Raw genomic sequence first — 17454 nt, 5'->3', positions numbered from 1 at the left:
GCCGCCGGCTCCCGCCTCGCGCTTCCCTCCCGCGGCGCGGCAGAACTGAGCGCGGCGGCCGCCGCCTCCTGCCTGATTCCTCCTGCCTCCCCGCACTCGAGCCACCGCCCCCTCCGCCCTATCCAGCCCCACCCGCTCAGCGCAGCTTTGCGCCCGTGAGGGGTGGGGCTGAGGGCTGGGCCGGCGCCTAATTGGGCCACGGACGGTAGGGCTCCGCCCACCAAGGGGGGCGGGGCCGTGGGGCGGGGCCGCGGAGTAGGGGGCTGGAGCCGGGAGAGGAAAGGGGAGACTGACTGAGGGAGACAGGGCCTCGGAAATGGAGAGGGTGCTAGAGTCTCAGACATAGGAGAGGCTCGCATAGAGAAGGGAAGACTAGGGACGAAAAAGCGAATGGAAGAGAGGGTCATAGGGAGAGCTAGAGAGCGCCGAGGGGCATTGGGAGGGAGAGGACTCGAGGGTCGCTTACGAGGAAAGCCGAGAGAGACAGAGGGAGGCACGAGGGGCCACGGCCCGCAGGGGCTGGAGGCTGGGGTAGGGCACCCCGGTCTTCAGGGGACAAAGAGCAATTGAGAGGAGGAAGGAGCGGGGAGCAAGAAGGAAGGACAAGGAAGAGGGTTATGAGGGGGGAGAAGAGGGGAAGGCAGGAGGATAGGGAGGGGGCCAATCCGCCCTCAGGCCTCGCAGACAACCTGTCCGGGAGATGGGGGTGGTGGTGGGATGCCTGTCAGGGTGCCCAGCAGAATCCCGAGTGCTAACATCTGCCGCTCCCTCCTCTCTTTTTGGCGGGACCGCCTTTCCCCAGGAGGAGCAGGACCTTCTACCCACACCTCCTTACCTCTGCTCCTTCCTGCCTGCGCTCCAGGCCAGGTCAGGCTGCTTTTTCCTGGGGATGGGCGTGGGGCCGGGGGCCCCTCCATCTTACTCTGGTCACTTCCCTTCTCCCTGCTTTTAGGCAAGGCAGAAATCGGGGCCCTAAGAAAGTGGGCACCCCAGGTAATTTCTCCATTCTGACAGTACAAACACATCCCTGGGTGGTGACCCCCTCTCCCAGGCTCCAAGAGGAGGGGTTGAGCTCTCCCAGTCCCTCAGCTCTCTGCTCCTACCCAAGCTCGAGCCTCCTGAGCTCCTCTTTTCCCCATCAGGCTGTATAAGGCACTCCTCTTCCTCAAGTGCAGTAAAGTGTTTAGGCTGCATAAACGAGAAGGCGTCTGCTTCCATCAAAATATTTGTCACGTTATTTGAGGCCCAGTTTGTGCTGCTCCGCTGCTCCGTCTCACCCTCCTTTATCCAGCCTACCCGGGAGGGCTCTGCCATGCAGAGGCCACGAGCTGCTGCTAAAGGATGACCCTCCAGCCTTTCTCCTTTCTCCTGAGAGGACCCCTCCCAAAGCTGAGATTGATTAACCCCGCCTGAGCTGGGAGGAGGACAAGAACAGGAGGATGTCGGGGGCGGGGGGTGGGGGCTGTGAAAGAGGACCTTTCAAGCACCGCCGAGCCCGTGTTAGAGTGATCCCCTCGCCAAGGAAGGAGCTAAAAATTCAATCAATAGCATTTATTCAGGGTTTTCTGTGTGCCAGGCCCTGTGTTGACTGCTTTACAGAGGCCATCACACCAGATCTCCACAGCAATCCAAGAAGGTAAAGCCCATCATTACTTTCATTTTACAGCGGGAGAACTGAGTCTCTGGGAAGTTAAGAGATTTGCCCAAAGCCACACAACTAATAAGCGATAGAGCTGGGATTCAAACCGCCAGCCTGGCTCCAAGCTCTTCTAACCGCCACCCAGTTGGGTCTCTAGGTACCGATTACTTCCTAGAGGGAGGAAGGCGTTAAGTGCTGGCGGAGGAGGACAGCTAGACACCCCCCCGCCAGGCTCGGGAAGAGTAGTCCCGACTCTCGGCTGTCAGTCCGGCCTCCCATCCCCCACGGCGGTCTCCCCAGTATGACTCCCCCAAGAGCGACAGGGCTGGTGACCCGAGGGACAAGTGCGCGGTCGTCGGCGTATGATTTGTACAATCCCGCGCCCCCTAGTTCGCGCGCACACGGCTCTCTCCTCTGCTGTGCCGCTGGGGCTCGTCTGTCACCCGGAGTCCTTCCCGAATCCGCCGGGGAAACTGCGGCTGGTCGCCCGAGGCCGCGGAGGGGCGGGAGCACGCACCCCCGGCGCTCGCCGGGGCGTCCAGGGGCGCGCTTGGCGCTGCAAGGCGGCCCGCCCCCCGACCCGAAAGAGCGCCCGCTCCCCTAGCGCGGTGTGGCGTCTCTGTCAGCCCAGCCGGATTCTCTCCGCTTCGCTGGAGTGGAAAATAACGGCTTCAAACTTTGCAGAGAGGAGCAGGTGCCAGCACTTTAATTAACAGCCATCTTGGCCTGTGATACTGGGCCACCGGCTCCGCGCCTCCCCCAGGCTCGCCGGCCCCGCCCCGGCCCTGCCCAGGTCCCCGCGGGAGAGGGGCCTCCGCCGCGGCGCTCCGAGCCCCTCTTCCCCGGGACAAGAGGGCCTGGCTGATTGGGGGGCGGGTACTGTCTGAGACGGGGGCGCGTCTCCCCAGCTTAATACCTGAGGACCTCCACCCCTCCTACCCCATCTACCCCGAGTTCTCTAAGCCTGGCCGCTGATGATTCCGGGGTTAGAGACCTGCATGCCAGTCCCAGGTGGTGATTTTAGGCTACCGACTAACCACCAGCGTCTCAGGTGTTCTCCTCTGGAAAAGGGGTTGTTATAAGGATTAAATGAGTAATAATGAAGGTAGCAAACCGCTGGCCTCAGTATCTGACCCTTATTAGGCGCCAAGTAAAGGATGGCTAATATAATTATTTCACAGCAAGACCCTTCCACCACCCCGGGGCATGGGATCTCCTCATCCTGCCTTTTTTCCTACAAATTGCTGTGCTTGGCGCTAGGAGAGGAGGACAATGGCCTATGCTTCTGGGTTCAGAGACAAGACTAGATGAATGAGAAAGGAACCCAGGAGTTCTGGCTCCCAGGCCTCTTCCTCAACCACCTGCCAAGCCCAGGGACCCAGATTTTCAGAAAAGGAAGGAGGTGAGCCCAAGGAAGGGAGGGAGGGCAGTGCTATCTGTAGCTGCGGTACTGCCAGTGCTGTGGGCAGAAGGTCCAGCTTTGCCTTCCTTACTGTGAGTGGGAGCTCCCTCCCTCCTACAGCCCCCATCATTCCAGAGGTGAGGAGGGGGTACTGGGCATTGAGGTGCTGTATGGTGGGTGCAAGAAAGTGGGTAAGTCTCTTCTTTGATGCATGGCTGACTTTAGGAAGCTGGGTGGCTGTTCTGTGGTATTTTGAGGTTCTTTGAATGAATGTGAGTGGGTGTGAATTGTAAGAGACTGTTTGCATTAGTGTGTGTCTGGGTTTGTGAGTGATGAAAAAGAGTGCAGTGCCCTGACTCATCGGCTGGCAAATCTGTGTTCATTTGTTCACTTGTTCACTCAGTAAACATTTACTGAAAGCACCGAGCTGGGCACTGTGAGGCCGTAAGGGGGTGTGTCCAAAAATGATCAAGACCTAAGCAGTACCCCTAAGGAGCTCATTCTTTGGCAGGGGACACAGGCAGGAAGAAATGATAAGTGCTATGATAATTATGAATATTTTTTGAGCGCTTAGTAGTACAAGAACTTGCTCTAAGCACTTTGCATGGATTACCTCATTTAAATGTAACAACCTATTATTATTGATTTAAAACTATTACATGGCTTATATAATTTTGTTTCAATAACCCCACCAGGTAGATACTATTTTTTTTTTTTTTTTTTTTTTTAGATGTTGGGGGTAGGAGTTTATTAATTAATTTATTTATTTTTGCTGTGTTGCGTCTTCGTTTCTGTGCGAGGGCTTTCTCTAGTTGTGGCAAGCGGGGGCCACTCTTCATCGCGGTGCGCGGGCCTCTCACTATGGCGGCCTCTCTTGTTGCGGAGCACAGGCTCCAGATGCGCAGGCTCAGTAGTTGTGGCTCACGGGCCTAGTTGCTCCGCGGCATGTGGGATCCTCCCAGACCAGGGCTCGAACCTGTGTCCCCTGCATTAGCAGGCAGATTCTCAACCACTGCGCCACCAGGGAAGCCCGGTAGATACTATTATTTCCCCCATTTTATAGCTGAGGAAACTAAAGCTTGGGTAGAGGTTTGCACTAGGTATTATGAAGCACAGACGGAAAATTCCCTGCCCAGAGGACTGTAGGAAGACTCTACAGAGGGGAGGTATCATTTTTTCCCCATCTATTTATCCATCCACTTATCCATCCTCCATCCATTCTATAAGCCCATATTAATTGATCACTTATTATCACAAGATACAGTGATGAGCGTGAAAAGTCTTCTGACCTTATGTAGTTACAGCGTATGGTAGAAACCTGGACAATTAAACAAGCAACTGCTATCCAACTTGACAAACTGCCTGGGAATATGTGGAATGCTATAGAAACACTCAGCAGTGTTGCCTAAATTCATCTGGAGGCAGGGAATCATGGGAAGCTTCCTGGAGGAGGTGATATTTTAGTTAAGCCCTGATTAAAGAATAGCAAGGTGAAGAGGATGACTGCCAGAAATGGAGGAGAGAGGGAGGGAGGGAAGATTATTCCAGGCAAAGGGAGCAACATGTGCTAAGGACAAGACTGCAGGGCCTCAGTGGGCTGTGGCAAGGAGTGTATAATTTATCCTAAGGGCAATGAGAAACTACGGAAGAGTGTTGAGTGAGCGATATCAGATTTTTAAATTTTTATTTATTTATTTATTTTTAGCTGCGTTGGGTATTCGTTGCTGCGCGGGCTTTCTCCAGTTGCGGCGAGCGGGGGCTACTCTTCATTGAGGTGCATGGGCTTCTCATTGCAGCGGCTTCTCCTGTTGCAGAGCACGGGCTCTAAGTGCAGGGGCTCAGTAGCTGTGGCACGGGGGCTCAGTAGTTGTGGTGCACGGGCTTAGTTGCTCCTTGGCATGTGGGATCTTCCTGGACCAGGGCTTGAACCCGTGTCCCCTGCATTGGCAGGCGGATTCTTAATGACTGCGCCACCAGGGAAGCCCAATAATCAGATTTTTTCAGATATCCTTTGGGCAGGAGGGATTAAAATAGAGTAAGAGTATCATAGGGAGATTAGGTAGCAGGAGGTTGCAGTGGTCCAGGCGAGAGCTGATAGTGACCTGATCTGGATGGGATGGGGGTGGGATGAGGAGCAGGAGACTTCCAGCTTTCTGGAAAGATCTTGAAATGTTTATGAAATTAATGAAGGGTGGATGAGTGTTTTTGCCATTACCTATGCACCAATACGTGCCAGACATTTTATATACTCTATTTCACTTAATACTCACTGGAAGTCTAAGGAATAATCATTATCATCTTTACATTGGAGTTGAGGATGCTGAGGCTCAGAGAGGTGAAGTAACTTGCCTGGGATCACACAGCTAGTAGGAGAGAGAACTTGGGTCTGTTTGACCCTGGGTGGGGGCTCTTCACCACTTGGCCCAGCAGGTGCATACCCGGTAGATAAAGCAAAGCTAGATCCTTTAGAGAGAAAGAAAAGCTTGGGTTAAGACTCAATTATAGAAAAGGCATATTTTTGGTTTTTGGTTGAAGCCACTGGTCTATAGCCCTGTCTTGGGCAAGGGTGGGGAGCCAGGCATCTAGAGGCAGAGACTGGCTCTCAAGGCTCAGTTAGGCCACCAACTTGCCACGGTGTTGGGGAATTCTGATCACATTTTAGAGCTTCCCATTTCTTTCTGTGGGCTGGAGAATTGTCTAGGGCAGCTCAGAGAGGCTGTGATTCTCATGTGAAAGAAAACTCCTCATTGTCGTCTGTTAAAATATTTAAAATCCCTTCATGACATTTTAACTCAGACACTTGCAGATACTCCATGGGAGAAGCCTCCATAATCACAGCCCCTCTTTGGAGAAGGGGCATTTGGGAGAATGGAAGTTGTGGCGTGATTTGGGGTGGGGGAGCCAGGACACACCAGGCTGGGACTCAGGTTGGTGAGGAACCTCCTTCAGGAGCCCCTCCCCCAGCCCCATATCCTAGGAGGAGAGAGCGGGATGAAGGGGGCAGAGCCCAAGTACCCAGGTCACAGGTAGGTTTTCCGATGCCCCTTCGCCAGAGAACCCTGGGCCTCATGCCTGAGGGTTCCAGGGACCTGCCCAGCCCACAGGCAGCCCATCCCAATCCAGATCCAGGGAGGCAGCTCTGAAAAGCCCCCTGCTGTGGGAGGGGAGACCTAATCGGAGGGACCGTCTACCCTCAGCCCAGCCTGCATCTCCCAGCTGCATGTATAAGTAATGAGGTTCCGCAGCCCCAGCAGGAACCAATATAATGGCCGGTGTACGGTGTACAGGGTCAGCCTGAGAGACAGATAGTGGGATGTGGGAGTGACAGGCAGTGCAATTGTGATGAGCCTCCTGCAAAGGCAGCAGAGGGAGGGCCCGGCCTGGCCAGCACGGTCCCCAGGCTACCCACCCGCTCCCTCAGGCCTTGACTCTTCCAGACCCACCAGCACCCCAGCCCCAGCTCCCAGGCAAACTGGGGGAAGGCAGGGAGGAGGAGAAGTAGTGGGGAGAGGGCAGTGGAGGAGGGACCGGGCTGGAGTGGGGCATTGGTTTTCCTGGCTTCTGGGGAAGACACCCCCGGGTCTGAGGATGGGGGTATAAGGGAGAAAGCCTCGTGATCCCCAGGATGACTGGGGAGGGCTTTTTCTTTGGAAGCCCTGTCTCTTCTAGGAAAAAACCTTCCCTCCCATTCTCACCCCAGGAGACCTAGAACTTAGGGTCTGGAAATATCTTAGAGACCTCTCCTTTGACAGAGGAGGACACCGAGGCCCAGAGAGGGGACTTGGCTTGCCCAAGGTCAGAGGCCCATCTGAGGCACAGCCAGATGGGACCCCCGGGGGCTCTTTTCAGGACCCCACTGGTGGGGGTCAGGGGGCAAGAGGACGAGGGGCTGATTGCTCATCCCTGTCCTAGGTGGTCCCCAAAGACCCTCTGAGGGTGTTAGTGGAGGGTTCGTCTCAAAGAATTCTGGCAGGGTGTGAAGGCTGGAACCCTGGCTGCAGCAGTATTCCTGGAGAGTCCAAGTCAGCCAGGGGCGGAGGTGGCCCGGCCTCCCTTCCGAGTTCAGAGCGGTCTTTGAGCACCTCATCCGTACATTTGAGGACAGGAGTGAATGAGAGGGGATCTCTGAGGTGGCAGAGCCGGAAGAGCGGTGGAACAGAGCAGTGGCTGTTTAGTAAACGTTAGTTAAACAGACCCTGACCATGCCAGCTTCATGGACGTGCAACTTGTTCACTGACAAAAGCCCTGCGCTCAGAAGGGACCTGCACTTGGTTTAATGCTCTGCTGTCACCATCTTGAAGTTCTTAACAATCTTTGAACAAAGGGACTCCACAGTTTCATTTCATACAGGCCTGTAAATTATGTAGCTGGTCCTGCCCCTGAAACAGAGACATGGTTTGTTCTCGGAGGGGCTCCTCTGGCCCCTCCCTGCCCCAATTTCACCCCTAGATGCCCCAAGTGGAGCGGAGCACAGAGCTGGGAGAAGCTGGCGTTCAGTGAGCTTCTTGGCGGTCCCCACCCTCCAAAGACTGACCCACTCGCTGACCCATCACTCACTCAATTGCCCATCACTGACCCAGGCCAGGATGTGTGGCAGGGGGATGCCCTGCCACAAGACTCCTGGTCCCAGCTGTCTCTTGGGAAGATGTGGCCCCTCTGCTTAGTCCCGCCCCCACCCCACAGGACCAGGAGGGGCTGGTGGAGGCGGGGAGGCTTAATTAGCACCCCCAGCCAGGCAGCAGGCGGTGGGCACAGAGCAGGCTGACTTTTCCCGCTATAGATCGGCTCTTTGGGAGAGGCCCTAGCCGGCTGGCTTAGGCTCTGGCTGGGCTATTTTAGGAACATTCTTAACTCTTCCTGTGCCACTGCCATAACTGGCCTTCTCTTCCTGAGCACATGCCAGCGCCAGACTGTCTTTCTCCTGATCCCTCCTTCCTGGCCCCTGCTCTTCCTCGCTGGCGGCTGAGAAGGACACAGTTTTCTCGGGGGTGGGGCCCGTTGCCTTTCGCGAGGAGAGTGGCTGGCTCTGGCCTCTGAGCCCTGCACCTCCTCCCCTCCCCCTCATCACAGCTCTGCGCTAAGGAGATTGGCCGTTTTCAGCATCATCCAGCCCCTTCTTCTCATCTTATGAAATTGGGGTAGTTAGGCTCCCCTACCCTAGTGAAAACAGCTGATCTGGGCCCCAGAGAGGAAGATGGGAAGCCACAGTCCTGGCCTCCACCCTCCGGCAGAGCAGCAGCCAGCCACCGACCTGACTTCAATGCCGCATTAGGGCTGAGTTTCCAGCTGGTTCCACGCAAGCAGCCGAGCGTATCATGGGGTTCCCTGTCCCTCTTTTTCTCCCACTCCAGTGTCTGGCTTCCTGGACAAACCTACACCAGGATGTACGTATTACCTGGGCAAGGCCAAGGGGTGTCCCACAGGGGGCCAGGAAGGTCCGGCATTTATAAATCTGAAATTTTAGCCAAGACAGGGGAAGAGCTCGGAGTGTCCTGTGTCTGTGCTGGGCCTGCCTGAGTTGGGAGACCCAGGACACCCAGGACTCTGGTGCCATCTGTCAGGCACATGCCTTGTGGGACTAGCAGTTGGAAGTTGCCGCCAAGTCCTACTGGGAAAACCTGCCCTGGAGATCCAGGCACATGGCCGATGAGTCCATGCAAATGCCCAAGGGCCTGTGCTGGGCGCCAGGTAGAGTCGATCAATAATCGATAATCAATCTCTACCTGAGAAGGGCTACTGTCTTGGGCTGGTTCGCCAGGGTGTCTGACCACCAGCCCGGGCCATGGTGCTGACGGACTGGGGCAAGGGAGCCCTCCCCACCCAACTCCCCTTTCCCCCGGTTCCCACAGCCAGGCCAGTTCTGGAAGTGACTGGGCGGCCTGGGGGTAGCGTGTGAGACCAGATGAAAATGCTTCAGCTCTCCTCAGGGTCTAACGGAGGGGGCTCTTGCGATGGGGGTGCCTGAACCACAGCTCCTCCAGCCTCTAACTTAGAAAGATCCAGATGGATTTATCAAAGTGTCCTGGGGAAGATTTTGAGTGGAGAGAAAAAAATACCTTCCAGGGACTCGGGGAGAATCCTCTGTGTTTTTAAAAAAGTAAGACCCTTCCCCTTACCTCAAATTGAGAGACATGAATAGGATGCAGGAGGCTGGCTGTACAGGGGCCCCCCTCTCCATCGGGTAGGGGTGCAGGCTTCCTGAGGCCGAGGTCTGGAGGAAGAGATTTCTGGCTCCACAGTCCCTGAGGAAGACACAGAGGTGCACGGGCTAACCTGAGTCGAAACTAGGAGCTGAACCCCGGGGTCCTGGGCGCCTGTCTCTCCATTGAAGCCCCCTCCCCCTCCCCCATGTTCCCTCCCCATCAGCTCCCAGGCTGGGAGCCCCAGCTGGCGGAGGATGTCTTGCTCCTCAGCAGCTGGGATTTGTAAATATTTATAGGAACATGGAACAGATCAGTGGCTGACAGGCCCAAGGAGCGGGCAGGGGCCCTGCCTGGAGCTCAGCGGCTTCACCCCCCTTCCCCACCCCCTGACCTGATTTGAGGGAGCCCAGGATGGCAGAGATGGGGGTGATCAAGTAGGACGTGGTCCCGGCAGCCTCTACACTGAGAAACACCAGCTCAGAGGATGCATCTGTCCGTCTGCCCCTGGGCTCTGCTTCCACACTCAGAGTCACTCCCATCCTGCCACCCTCACCCCCACCCACTCGTGCACTCACACACCCATCGCCACGCTGACTCCGCCCTCAACACGTTCTTGCAACACTCATTGTCACACATGCGTATGCACACACGCTTTCTAAGTCCCACGTCCACGTTGATGCTCACTCATGCACACCTGCTCACACCTTTGCACATACACCACCTCACACTCACAAACCCACTGGAGCCCCAGATCCCAGTTACTCCTCACAGGTCGTAATCACAGGTCCTGGGAGAGAGCCTTCTGTTTTTTGCCTGAGGTGTGTGTGTGCGTGCACGTGTGTCCTTGTGTGTGTGTGTGTGTGTGTGTGTGTGTGTGTGTAGCAGGAGGGAATAGGCCCTGAGGTCAGGGGACGAGGGAGAGGGAGGAGGTGTGGACCAAGAGCCCTTCAGAGCTGATAGCAGCCCATAACTGAAATAAGACAGAGGCAGGGCTTCGCTGGTGGCCAGTGCAGGGGACACGGGTTCGAGCCCTGGTCCGGGAAGATCCCACACACTGCGGAACAATTAAGCCTGGGCACCACAACTACTGAGCCTGCGTGCTGCGACTACTGAGCCCGGGAGCCACAACTGCTGAAGCCCAGGTGCCTAGAGCCCGTGCCTCGCAACAAGAGAAGCTACTGCAATGAGAAGCCCGCGTACCGCGACGAAGAGTAGCCCCTGCTCGATGCAACTAGAGAAAGCCCGTGGGCAGCAACGAAAACCCAATGCAGCCCCCCCAAAAATAAAATATATAAAAATAAAGAAAAAAAAAGAGAGGCAAAGGCAGGCCAAGGAAATGGAGACTGACAAGGGTCAAGGCAGATGGGGCAGGAGCTGGGGACAGAGGGATCCCCCCTCCCCCCCATGAGAAACTGTCACATTGTTGTTCCAGTGGCCTGTGAGACCAGCACCAACCCCCAGCTGGAGCCTCTCCCCCTCTGGATCTTGTCACTGTGGGTTTTCTTTGCTGCTTGGGCAGCCAGGAGTGGTGACAAGCAGGGAAGGCAGTGCCCAGGGCAGCGAGCTGTGCCACTCCAGCCTGGCTGCCAACTCACCCATCAGTGCCCATCTCATCACCCACAGGGACCCAGATGAGACCAGTGACCTGCCTGGCTGTCCTTACCTTGCAGGGCCAAAGTTGGGGGAGGGAGGCAATTGGATCTCCTTCTCCAAAAAGCAGGCAGTGAAACCAGACCTTGTCCAGGTCCCCGGACCCTGAAGCTGGGCTTGGGAAGCAGGGCCAACTCTCTGCTCCTGGGCACCCAGGCACCCACCAGATGTGGACAGGAACCAGTGCCTGAGGCAGGGGCTTGAGGAGGGGGCTGGGGAAGAAGGTCACTAGGAGGAACGAAACATGTTTTTGGCATAAACTTTGTATTCCATTTGTTCTACCGCACACAGAATGACGTCCCCACACCCGGTGCCCCTGTGTGCTGCGTTAAATAATCATCTTCTCGCCTCGGGTCTGTCTCAGGGTATTAGTTCTGGGGCATCAATGGGTCAGCTTGTGCTGTGCAATCTGGGAGCAACCATTTCTATAAAATCAGAAAGGCAAACAAATAATAATAATGAAAAGCAGGGAAGGTTGTGCCGACTGCAGTTTTCCTGTGTTTTAATCGTCAGTGCAGCTTTCCATCAGGTTTTGACGTCCTGATTGATTCATGCTTTCACAGGTTCCTTCACGTATCTGCTCAACAACGATTACTCACGCAGGTGCCAGGCCCTGTGCTGCGTCCTGGGAGCCAGTTCAAACGCCAGGCAAGGTTCTGGCCTGCACACTGTTTAGAGTTGATCAAAGAAGAAAAACAAATGCACGACAAAGCCTGGTGCCCCCAGGAGGCCAGGGAGCAGTATTCAGGTGCCACACATGGGGACCCAGATGTCCTGGTCTTGCAGCTGAATGTTGCAGCTGAATGACACAGAATCCCTCTCTCATCCCACATCTCCTTCTCACCCCTCTTCTGCCTCTGCAGGTCTGCTTTCCTGGGCAGCCAAACCCTCTAAGAATGGTGGGAAAAGTGTGAATGTGAGACTGAATCTCAGCTTGGACACACACTGCCTGGGTGACCTCAGGCAAATCAGTCATCTCTCTGAGTCACAGTTTCCTTCTCTGTTAAAATGCAGTGACTAATACCCACCACAGGGGTACTATTAGCGTCAAATGAGATTAAGTATATAAAGCACCAAAGATGGTGCCTGGCAGAGAGTGGGGGCCTCGACTCACTCTAGCCCCTTCCCCTGCCCCTTTGCCAGCGGTATGCACTGCATCTCTCCGCACTGGCAGGGGGAGGAAACTTGGGGGAGGTTTAGGGGTGTGGGAAGTCCCGGCAATCCATGCACCATGAATTTGTACTTCATGCAGTCCTCCCAGGGAGTCCGGTTCTGCTCTGAGGGAAGCCTCTTTATTTGCAAGTAAGAGGGTGGAGAGGCCTGGCTTTGCCTCCTGGACCACCTGCATATTCCAGAAAAACAGCCCCTTTCTTCATCTCATTTTTCCCCTCTCTGGCTCTCAATTATAAAAATGCATTCTTGGGGCTTCCCTGGTGGCGCAGTGGTTGAGAGTCCACCTGCCGATGCAGGGGACATGGGTTCGTGCCCCAGTCCGGGAGGATCCCACATGCCACAGAGCGGCTAGGCCCGTGAGCCATGGCCGCTGAGCCTGCGCGTCCGGAGTCTGTGCTCTGCAACGGGAGAGGCCACAACAGTGAGAGGCCCCCGTACCACTACAAAAAAAAAAAAAAAAAAGCGTTCTTGTGTGTGTGGTGGTTGTGGAATGGTGGTGGTGGAGGTGGTCATGCAAGTGATGGTGGTGATGGTGGAGGTGATAATGGTTTTGGTGGTATAGGTGGTGATAGGAGCTCATTTCAGAATCTTATGCTCAGATTTTAAGAGCTGGAAGAGAGCTCAGTTCCAGATGATCCGTTGAGGGCCTACTATGTGCCAGGCCCTTGTGGGGCTCACTTCATTTCTACAGCAACGCACGAAGATTGCTGTTTCCTTTTACGGATAAGGACCTTGAGGCCACAGAGAACAAGTGACCCGGCTACCTGCTCACAGCTAGTAAGACATGGAGAGGTCCTTAAGCCCTGGGTCCTTTGACTCCTAGCCCCATGTTCCTTCTTCTGCCATCATGAAGCCACCCACATGTCACAGTAGGGAAAATGGAGACCCAGAGAGGTTGATTGATTTACCCAAGGTCATGCAGTAGTGAGAAGCAGAGCCTGGCTGTTTTCTCTGTACTTCTAGATCTCAGCTGGGGCTGAGGTCTTAGGAGGATGGACGGACCACCAGTGTATCCCCCCCGCAGCCCTGACAGAGGCACAGAGCACAGACCTCTTCAGGCCCCTGGGGGAGCTGCTGTATCTGCTGTCCTCCTGACCGTCTACACTGTCAATTTCAGTCTCCTTCTCCAGGCTCAGAGTGAGCGTGACAGACGCCCAGCTGCTGCCTGACCCGTTACACTTGACACCCCTCCCCCAGATCTGACCTCCTTTGGCCTGCACACCGTGCTACAGCCGCTCTGACTGGCATTGAGCTGGAGGGCCGGGGAATGTCACCCTCAGCCCTCATCCCTGTTTGAGCTCTGAGGTGGTGAGCTCGGGGGTCTGGTCCTTGTCCTTTTCTGGTCCTGCACCCTAGTCCTTACTCTCTTGCTCAAAAAAATGGGTAGCTCCATCTTGACCCCCAGGAGCTAGTGAAGAAGGGAAGAGGAGAGAAAGAATTGTGCCCAGACTGTACGTTGTCCACAGGCTTCCTCCCCCAGGAAGCCTGCCGGGACTCACCCCACATAGTTCCGCTCTCTCTGACTCCCTCTGACTGTCCCTTCACTCTCACGGCTATGTGTCTGACTCTGTCTGAGTCACGGTGATGCTGATGGTGCTGATGTTGGTGGTGGCTATGATGGAAGTGGCAGTGGAGGTAGTGGTGGTGATGATCAGAGTAAGGTAGGACCTCCTGGAGGGAAAGAGGTTGACTGGTCACTACCTTCCTCTACATCTTCCCCCACCTCTTTAGTAATAGCTACTATTTATTGAGTGTCATTCACAAGCATGCTCAGTATTTTATATGAAATAATTCATTTAATTCTCCCAACAGCCCTATGAGGCAGCTACTAATATTCTAGAGACGAGACAGCTGAGGCACAGTGAGATTAAGCAACTTGCCCGAGGTCAACAGCTAGCGAATAGCAGAGCCTAGACTCTGCCCCAGCCCCCGCCACAGTCTTGACTCCTGCCCTCTACTTCTGCCCCAGGACAGCGGAGCTCTATACAGGGGAAGAGAGCTGGTGGGTAAGTATGTGTGTGTGTGTTTGGGACTTCAGGGGACTCTGCTCTCTTGGGGTGTCCATGGCCAGCAGTGCCATTCTGACTACCTTCCTGCCTTCACCTCTCTCGGGAGCGCCGACAAGGGAGGTGAGGATGGTGGGTGTGTGGGAGGGGATAGGTTCTACCGGGTAGTGGCCACAGAATTTCTGGGGGGGTGAGGGACTCTGCCAGGCCCATGGCAGGCAGCTCACCCCAGCTTCTGGCTAGGGCTCCTGCCCTCGGGAGCTCCATCCTGCCGGCCTCATTCCCTCCCAGGATCTCATTATATCCCTAAGAGAAACTGACAGCCTCAATATCTTACTTTGCAAATATAGTTTATTCCTTCAATAAAGCCGCCTGCGCAGGGGAGTGTTTAAGACCCGCTCTCCCCCGAGAGCCTCATTTGAATTTCTAAAGGCTTTAGTCGGTCCTCCAATGGGGCAGCTGGGTAATGAAAATGCAGCTGCTTACAGGGGATTCATTTCCTGTCTCGCCCTGTCTCCACCAGGATGGAGGAGCTGAACTGACCGAAAGAAGAACGCTGGCTACCTGGATGCTGAGGGAGGGCGGAGGCAGGGAGGCCTTGGCATGGGCCTGAGCAACCAGGGACCCCTCCACAGGGTGTTTATGCTCAGGGACCCCTAGACAGCATCTCTTAGGCCATGGTGCTCCCCCAGAGGTGCAGCCCACCGATCCCTGGGGGTGAGAACTGCTCCCTGGCCGGACCCCTCTCTCTAGGGCAGCCCCTACCCCTGGCCCCCACGGGAGTCTCTAATTAAAAGACCGGCACGCCCCTCAGGGACTCATTAGGCCCGCTGTGCAGAGAACATTTAATCATTGCTCAGAGCATCGATTGGAAAATCAATTTCTTTGTCTCTCTGAATGCGGCGCTGGAGAAGTGGGGGGAGCGCTGACCTCCTTCTGCTGCCATGTAAAGGGCTGCACATTTAATCTGGGAACAGAAATCAATTAGCCACTTACGAGGTTGGCTTTAGTTACCAAGTCGGCAGGGCCCGCGCCACTGCTCAGCGGCTGACAGAAGCGGATCTCCTTACACCCCGCCTGGTCGGCCACTCTGGAGCATCCCACCAGCTCTCCGGGGTCCCCTTCCCACGCTGGACACCTGTTGTCCAGACAGGCCCCCAGGAACCCCAGAGAAGTCCTGGGAAGGCTCCTGGAAGCCCAAGGTCACAGTCACAGCCTCCCAGGCTGACCCCTTCCCACTAACCCTGACCCCCCTGCGCTCAGCTCTTCAGCCCTGAGAAGAGATATGGAGGCTCATGGGAGGCCTGTTCAAATCTGAGTTTTGCCTCCTGCCAGCTTCGGCGATGTCAGGGAAGTTGCTTGACCCTGCTGAGTCTCAGCCACCCCGCGAGCACCTTACTCATGAAATGCGAATAATAAGAGTACCTACCTCACCAGAGGGGACGATAATTCCATGAGACCATCTGAAGCACTTACCAGAGTTGAAGGTCAGAGAGAGAACTTTGCACGCACACCCGCGGGGCAGCGTCCCTCCGGCCAGGAAGTCAGCAGGGTCAGAGAAGGGACAGTGTGAGTGTCGGGGTGGTGAGGGGTGTCTCGCCATGTCTCGCCTTCCCTTCAGGACAGGGCAGGTGGGCTCAGGGCTGCCCTCACCCTCCCGTTTCCCCACCACCTTCTGGGGGCTCGACTCTGAGTCCCCACCGAGCCCACTCTCCCCCTCGTACCTATGCAGCCTCACCTGTGAGGATGAGCCCCTCTCGCCCCCGTGCTCACCCCACACATCTCCGGGGATACAAGTTTTCCAGCGATGTCTCACGCACCCAGAGTTATACATAGCCAATTACACAGAGTTGTACAGTCTGCACCCCGCATCACACACAGTTTCACAGAGTTTCTCCCACAGTTTCCGTCACAGCTTCCTCTCTCACAGCTGCACACACCGCCCTCCCCTCCGCTGCTCGCACACCCGTGTCACCTGCGGGCTCACCTGCAGGGCCCCCACCCTGCAGAGGTGCACACTGGCGGCACACACGTGTGCGCACACCCGTTCCGTAATAATATTAGACATGCCATTTCTTTTGTGTGACAGTTCCAGTGGAGATGCTCAGAGCTGTCACTTGGATGAAAAATAATGTATAATCCTCATCTCCCTTCCTTCCCTTCCCTTTCTTTCTTCCCTGTTTAACGAGCTCCTAAAAATATTCCTTGCTGTCTCGCCGAAGCTGTGGGCTAAGTGTGAGTCAAGCCTCCCTACCCCATCCCCACTCCCCACCCCCGGCCCTTCCCTCGGGCCCCCTGAGTGGGCTGCAGGGCGAAGGGCCGAGACTAGTCTCAGGGCCTGGCCAAGCCAAGGTCAGGCAGAAGGGCTCTCACCCCCCTACACCCGGGCCTCTGCAAATCTGTGACTCCCGCCCCTCCCCATCCTGGCTAGCCCACCTGAGCTGGGGAGAGAGAGGCAGGGGAGACAAGGGTGGGAGCAGGAAGAAAGGCAGAAGCCACCCTCTGATACCTGACCACCCTCGGCAACCCCCTCCCCACCTCTGGACCAATTTCACAGGAACCCTCACCATCACCTCTCCCACATCCGAGGGAGAGGACTGCATGTAGCCGAGGTCCCTTCTCCACCTCGTAGCATACCTGCTTCACTCTCCCTCCCAGAACTCAGAGGAGAAAGGAGGAAGGGCCTCCCTGAACCCCCAGCTGCTACCTGCACCTGAGCCGGCCCTGCTGGGAAAATTGCAATAGTCACAGCGTCCTCCAGTTCATCCTTCAAGCCCCAGACCAAAGTCACCTCCTCCCTGAAGCCTCCCTGATTCACGCGGAAGGAGTTATTTGTTCATTGTACATACTGTACATAATTTAATAATATTAAACGCCGTCACATATTGTGCTCGGTGGGAACTTTGTCTCCCTGTGGGACTTTCTCTACTCCGTGTTTTCTTTCCTTATTTCCCTAGGTCACTCTCACTGTATCTAAGCCCCTTCAGGCTGGGAAGCGGGCTTGCCTGTTGAGATGGATGGATGGACAGAAGGACAGATTAGAGGTGATGTAAAGCGAGGAGCTCAGGGGTCTGAATGCTCACCCGTTTTCTCTGAACATTCACCGTGACTTTGGGAAAGGCAGAAGCCCTCTCTGAGCTTCAGTTTCTCTATCTGTAAAGTGGGAGAGCGGGGCTATGCGGTGTCTGAGGGCTCGTGCGACTCTGGCAATCCTCATTCTATGATTCTCCATAGTGTCAGATGGAATAATCCTGTCTACAGACTCTGAGGTCCCATCCTCCTGTGCGCGAGGGGACGGGGGGCTGTGATGGGCATGCAGGGGGCCCTTGGCACAGTTCTCTGGGCTTTATTTCCCACCTTTCCTCTGCCTCCCACTTCTTCCACACTGATTTCTTTGCTCCAGTCTTTTTAATTCCACTTCCACATCTTCCTTTTGTTCTC

General features: G+C 55.6%; 1 protein-coding gene across 1 annotated transcript in view; it reads right to left on the bottom strand.

The window, feature by feature from the left end:
* Positions 1–15616, bottom strand: part of C1QL1 (complement C1q like 1) — a 22826-nt gene extending 7210 nt beyond the window's left edge. The window contains exons 1-3 of the mRNA XM_024760777.1: positions 15528–15616; positions 15010–15202; positions 2041–2289 (exon numbers count right to left, since the gene is read on the bottom strand). Of these exons, the coding sequence (XP_024616545.1) occupies positions 2041–2289; positions 15010–15202; positions 15528–15616 (531 nt within the window). The remainder of the gene's footprint in view (positions 1–2040; positions 2290–15009; positions 15203–15527) is intronic.
* Positions 15617–17454: the final 1838 nt, after the last annotated feature.

The sequence above is a fragment of the Neophocaena asiaeorientalis genome, unplaced genomic scaffold (genome assembly GCF_003031525.2).
Source record: "Neophocaena asiaeorientalis asiaeorientalis breed wild unplaced genomic scaffold, Neophocaena_asiaeorientalis_V1.1 scaffold30, whole genome shotgun sequence".
NCBI classification, from domain to species: domain Eukaryota; kingdom Metazoa; phylum Chordata; class Mammalia; order Artiodactyla; family Phocoenidae; genus Neophocaena; species Neophocaena asiaeorientalis.
This window is presented reverse-complemented; position numbering and strand designations above follow the sequence as displayed.